The sequence below is a fragment of the Protomyctophum bolini genome (assembly GCF_963924005.1).
Source record: "Protomyctophum bolini genome assembly, chromosome: 7".
In the NCBI taxonomy this organism is placed as follows: Eukaryota; Metazoa; Chordata; class Actinopteri; order Myctophiformes; family Myctophidae; genus Protomyctophum; species Protomyctophum bolini.
Window position 1 is genome coordinate 5657245 of NC_137868.1, and position 6026 is coordinate 5663270.

The 6026-nt window shown below is 40.7% G+C and overlaps 1 protein-coding gene across 1 annotated transcript; it reads right to left on the reverse strand.

Annotated features, from left to right (window-relative positions):
- Nucleotides 1-2882: 2882 nt before the first annotated feature.
- LOC308318950 (ictacalcin-like) lies at nucleotides 2883-4048 on the reverse strand. Its single transcript, XM_080768688.1, has 2 exons — nucleotides 3915-4048; nucleotides 2883-3048 (listed from the first exon to the last, which is right to left on the reverse strand). Exons 1-2 carry the CDS (start codon nucleotides 4029-4031, stop codon nucleotides 2908-2910), a joined length of 258 nt encoding a protein of 85 aa, XP_080624814.1. The 5' UTR covers nucleotides 4032-4048; the 3' UTR covers nucleotides 2883-2907.
- Nucleotides 4049-6026: the final 1978 nt, after the last annotated feature.

Sequence of the window (6026 nt, forward strand, 5' to 3'; positions counted from 1 at the left end):
TAGGACCAGTGAACCATTTGTATTATACATACAAATTTAAAGTAACTTCAACAAATCATACATAACAAATGATGAATCAGTACTTACTCAAAGAACACAGTAAACATATACAAATAAATATAACAGAACAGAACTGTACGGCTGCCTCTAAAAGAAGTGCACCAAGTGAGTGCCTTTTGAAGGCCTTCTGCAATCTGTGCAGGTGTGTTCCACTCTACTCTCCTCAACTCAGTGCAGGTGTGTTGCAGTGCCTATGCTTTGTCACAAGATGGAGTTGACTTTCCTAACATTTGGTGTGAAGTATAGTATGTCCAAAATGAACCCAAAACTATACTATGACTCGACCTTTCAATGGAAATTGAAATTGTACAATCTCTACAACACGGTTATACTTCCAAAACCCCCATTTTAATGTGATCATACTGTATCTGCATGTACAATTCCACTGGAGAATGGCTGTGGAGAGGTTAAAACCAGTGGTGGAAACAAAGTAACATTTACTTTAGTACTGTACATTTAGTAACTAAAACTAAACCAAAATGAATAGCCCCAAACTATTATAACCTTGACATAGATCAGGGGTCCTCAATGTTTTTTGCAGTCCAGGGAGTCCCAACTTCATAGTGTTCCAGATTAATATTTTTCATAGATTCCATAGATGGCTTCATAGACTTGTTTGACAGCACTATCATTGTGTAAATTAATGGTTTTGTTTCCCATTCTGACCTGAGATCAGATTCATACGAGGTTTCCAGCTGGACACACATTGGTCTGATTTAACGCATTCTGACCTGAGATCAGATTCTAAAAATGTCAGTCTTTCTTCGATTAAAAAAAAATAGCAGACCTACAAGCTCGTAGCGCGCCACTCGGTGGCGCGCTATGAGCTTGTAGATCTGCTATTTTTCAATAGCTAAAGCATAACATGATGCTGGAACACCAAAATGGGTTCCCGGTCAGAATGGGTTAAACCCTGTTTGTAAACTTACATTTGAATCTCTGCGGTACTTGGTACTCTGGCTTTTGAAATTACGTCATAATGCAGCCAATTCTATAGACTTTTAATGTTTGTTAGGAGTCACACCTTTAGGACTCAACAATACAAATGCATTCACGGCTGTTATGGAAGCAAACCTGGGCTTCCATAACACCTCGACAGTGACAAAGGCTGATCACCTCCATGCCCCATTGATGACAATATTAGTTCAAAGGTAGCCAATACTTTTCGGATGGTCGACGACATTTCTCATTTTAAAGAAAATTGTTTGTATAGGATTTGATTTTCATGAGCTGTACGCCATAATAAAGGTAAAAAAAAAAAAGGTATGCACAATGAATTGAGAATATATGAAAGTTTCACTTTTTGAATTATATTAGGGAAAAAGTTGAACTTTTACACAATATTAATGTTCATTGAGATGAACACACACAGTATGTGACCAAACGGCCTCTGTGTTGTAGCGGAGACCAGGAGTCAGGGGCCACGGGCAGAAGACTCCTCTGTGTTGTAGCGGTGACCAGGAGTCAGGGGCCACGGGCAGAAGGCTCCTCTGTGTTGTAGCGGTGACCAGGAGTCAGGGGCCACGGGCAGAAGGCTCTGCGACATTATGGAGACACCGCATCCATCAAGGACTAAATGGGGCTCAATGTGAACACACACACACACACACACACACACGACAGTTGACAACATTGCTGCAGTATTATAGAGTATGCACATGCATGATTTTTCCCATCAGGACACGCCCTCCTCATCTAGACTGAGTGGCAAAACATTGAGCAGCAGTGTTGGGAGTGTTGGAGTTTGGAAGCGCTCGTTGGAAGTCACTCAACCTCCCTGCGTACCACCCGTTTCTAAATGTCATAATGCAGGAGGCAGCGAAATGTTGTGTTATTGAAAACAAGCACTTCCAAACTCTGACACAATAATCAAATGCAGGGCATTTCTTGACAGAAAGCTCATGTTTCTATGGTGGATCTTTATGAAACAAAAACTTTGCAGATAGAAAGATAATTCAAGCTTTTCGTACAGCTGCAATGTTGGTGAGTTTAACATTGGTTAATGCAATCAGACAGGACTTTGTTTGGATGAATGGGCTGTCAAGGCCAGAAAGTGTTTTGACACTCGGTGGGCGTTCCCACATAACTTCCAGGTACGATGATGTCACAAGCATACCCTCTTATACCTGTACTATATGCAGAACATTGGTTAACACAATGAAGTTGAAAGGTATACATATTCTTTACTCTAGATGATTATACGCACAGATACATTTATACTATAAAAGAGAAAGTCAATCTTAAATGTGTGTGTAAAATGAAACCAAATGTATTATGTGATCAATTTGGTTATACATTGCACACTCAAGAGTTAAGTTAGCTGCATTACTTAAAGGACAACCAAGGGTCATGTTTTAGGTGTTAAATTATCTAATTTGCTGCTTTTTCATTTTAGCCGTTTTTGACAGGGCATTAGAGCTTGGGGCTAAATATGCATTTTTTCAAAGTTTTATAGCGATTTATTATTTACTATAGTCCTACTAGACTACAGGAAATTACATCTGGCCACAAGATATTTCAGCTCCGGTGGTCAGCTCACCACCGAAAATCCAGACTATGAATAGGCCTTGAATTTCATCAATTGGTGGTCCATGGCTCAAACGCCAAATATACATTTGACCTCATTATAAAAAGGGTTGAAAACCACTGCAATATGAGGGTTTGAGAACAGTGAAGCAAACAAGATTGTATCAACGATGTTTATTTGTGTTATGAAATGACATGGTTACACCGTTATATTTCCCCCCCCCCTGCCCAACTCATGCGTTGTCTCCATGACTCACAAGGTAAGCCCCCACAGCAAAATAGACACCCAGTCCATCATCCTCTCTCCAGCCAGAGATTGAACTACATTTTCTTCATGGCCAGCCCTTGGATCAGCATGGTCAGTGTCGCTGTGAAGACCATGAACTCCGGGAAAGAGATGGTTCCGTTCTTGTCCTCGTCCAACTGGTTGAAGAACTCTTCTGCCTTTAGCTTGTCACCAGACTATATAGACAGGAATGGGGCAGAGCAACACACAGTAAGGGAGGACAATAAACGCATCAAATGCATAGAAATGGTCATCTGGGATTATAAGGAAACCAAGAACCCATCAGTTAAACAGTAGAATATACAAAGAAAAAACTACTTTAAACGCTATAGGATGCCAGGTCAATAAACATATCTCTACAGAGAGGGAGAGATGATCAGTGGTGACCAAGTAGGCTACTCAATGTGCTCTGTAGCCTACATTTGAACACCAGAAAAGAGGCAAGAATTGTGAAAATTCCAGATCTTATATTACACTTTACTCGTAATTAGGCCTACTGTAGATTTACAATACAGGACATTATTGATTACTTTACATAAAGCGGCACTATGCAGCTTTCCGTTCTACCCCGGACTTGAATCATTTTTTGCCGTTGAGCTAGTAGAGCCTGCCTGGGCTGCCTAATGAGCAGGGAGGCCCAACACCCAAAATGTATTTAGTTAGACATACAGCTCACAAAATTGCATTTTACTCATTAAAACTATGTACTCAAGTGCCACCTTAAGTAAAACAAATGCTGAAGACTTCTCCCATCATTGCACCCGTGACATTCCTGTACTGAATATGTAAAGGCTCTTCAACCATGGCCTCACTATACCTCCATCACTTTAGTTTTTGTTGACAAAATGTCAATGGGATTTAGTCACCATTGCTTAGTCCTCACTTATAGGCCTATTCTTCAGTGGAAACATTATGACATTTATTGTTTTTCCTTCCATCATAGTGCTAGTCCGCTAAATTAGCAGTGGCCAAAAGTAAAGCAAACTTTTTAAGTAAACACTCACTTAGCCAAAAGTAAGGGAACATTTAAGTGAACACTCACACTGGTGAATTCTCCCAGCTCGGCCTTGAGCAGGTCACTGAGCTCTCCCTTGCTGAGCGACTCGGCATCACCGTCCTTCTTGGCGTACTTATTGAACAATTCAATCAACAGGATCATGGCCTTGGCCAGCTGAGGAACCTCCTGACATACTTCTGACATGGCTGAGGACAGAGGGCATAGGCCAACCATTAGAAGAGGACAGAGAGCATAGGTCAAACATTAGAAGAAACACTGGTGTAGCCTAATTGAGCCTTTCTAAGAGCACACAAACCCCAACAGGAGGGCAGCAGCCACTCTGTGAAATGTCATCAAAGTCCATACACCACTGCCATCTAGTGGTCCATGACAGATTCATATACACCATACACAGAATGTTGCAACCTTCTTCACAAACACTCTGGGCTATATCTTGCACCACCCTTTAACCCTTATCCCTAAACTAATGCCATTTTCTTTTAAAACCTTTTAAAATTGTTCCAATAGCCAATCTACAAGCTCACATTACACTGTGTCAATGTAGGTCAGCTAGTTGAACCATTTTAAAATAAAAGGCAAATTAGGGATAAGGGTGGCAGAAGATAGGGCCCGCTATACACAGCCGTCCTACGGTCCACCTCTCCTATAAACTGTCTCCCTTTTCGTCTGTCTCACCTACACCATCTCCCTCTCCTACCGTCTGCCCCCCTTAAACTGTCAACCTAAACTCTCAGCTGTCCTATAAAGTTTGTAGGCATCAGCTGGTTAGTATATTTTGACAATGGGATTCTCAGCTTGGCTGGTTAGTGGCTAGCACATGGACACCATAATATCATGAATATTAGGACCAGTGAAGCAGATATTATATACATACAATTTAAAGGTAAATTAACAAATCATACGTAATAAGTGATAAACTGGTACTTACTCAACAGAACACAGCAAATATACAAATAAATAAATATAACAGAACAAAACTGTACAGCTGCCTTTCAAAGAATTGCACAGAAGTGAGTGCCTTTTGAAGGCCTTCAGCAATCAGTGCAGGTGTGTTCCACTCGCTCTCCTCAACTCAGTGCAGGTGTGTTGGAGTGCCTATGTTTCGCCACAAGATGGAGGACTTTCCTAACATTTGGTGTGAAGTAGAGTTAGTAGACTATAGTATGTCCAAAATGAACCCTGTCTACTGTACTATGACTCACCCTTTCAATAGGAAAGAACTTACTGTACATCCAAATGTCCTCATTCTATGCGGGGTGAATTGTGCAATCTCTACAACCCTGTGGTTCTACTCCCAAAACCATTTTAATGTAATTATATCCGCATGTACAACCAATTCCACCAGAGACTGTAATTCCTTTCCAGTGAATGGGGTGATTCATAGTAGCCTACATTGGCTGGCCTTATGTATGCACTCGAAAGCATGCTGGAAAACAGCATGCCAATATAATAATAATAACAATAATACATTTCATTTATAAGCCGTTTTTCTACAAGGTCGCCAACTCGCCGTAGGCCTACAACAAGTTAAAAACAGTTAATACAAAACACAGTTAAAAGCAAGAGCAAACAATATGGTACAGCTTGCAGCACAAAACACAGAGGTCAGCCGTAAGCCTGCCTAAACAGGTGGGTTTTTAAATGTGTTGATTGAGTCTATGTTTCTAATATCAGTGGGGAGGGAGTTCCAGAGGTGAGCAGGGGCAGAGCGGCTGAAAGCTCTTGATGGGCTGGAGTGATGGAGGAGGCAGACCTACGAGGCCTGGTGGAGACAGTCGAAAAGTTGAACAACGTATGTTTATTAAATAATAGGCCTATAACAAAAGGAGCTAAAGAGGGACTGCAGTACTGAACATAACTATCCGGATGCTATGGGGTGTGTAGTCAGTAAGTCAGTGGTGTAAGTGTAGTGTATGGATGTGTGATATACATGGTGTGGTGCATGTGTGGATGGAAAGAATAATCAAACATCAAGACTGTGCCCGCTTTTAAACATCTTTTAAAAACACACCTGTATATCAAATGCTTTTCTTAATTTCAGTTTTACTTATGTGTATATGTATGCAGGCATGTGTGTATGTATATGTATACATATATGTATATGTGTACGTATATATTTATTTAGTATTACTTGAT

Coding starts and splice junctions, on each gene's coding strand:
- LOC308318950 (XM_080768688.1), bottom strand. CDS start 4,031: ATGATCCTGTTGATTGAATTGTTCAATAAGTACGCCAAGAAGGACGGT. Junction 3,049..3,914: donor AGCTGGGAGAATTCACCAGT/GTGAGTGTTCAC, acceptor CTGTCTATATAG/TCTGGTGACAAGCTAAAGGC.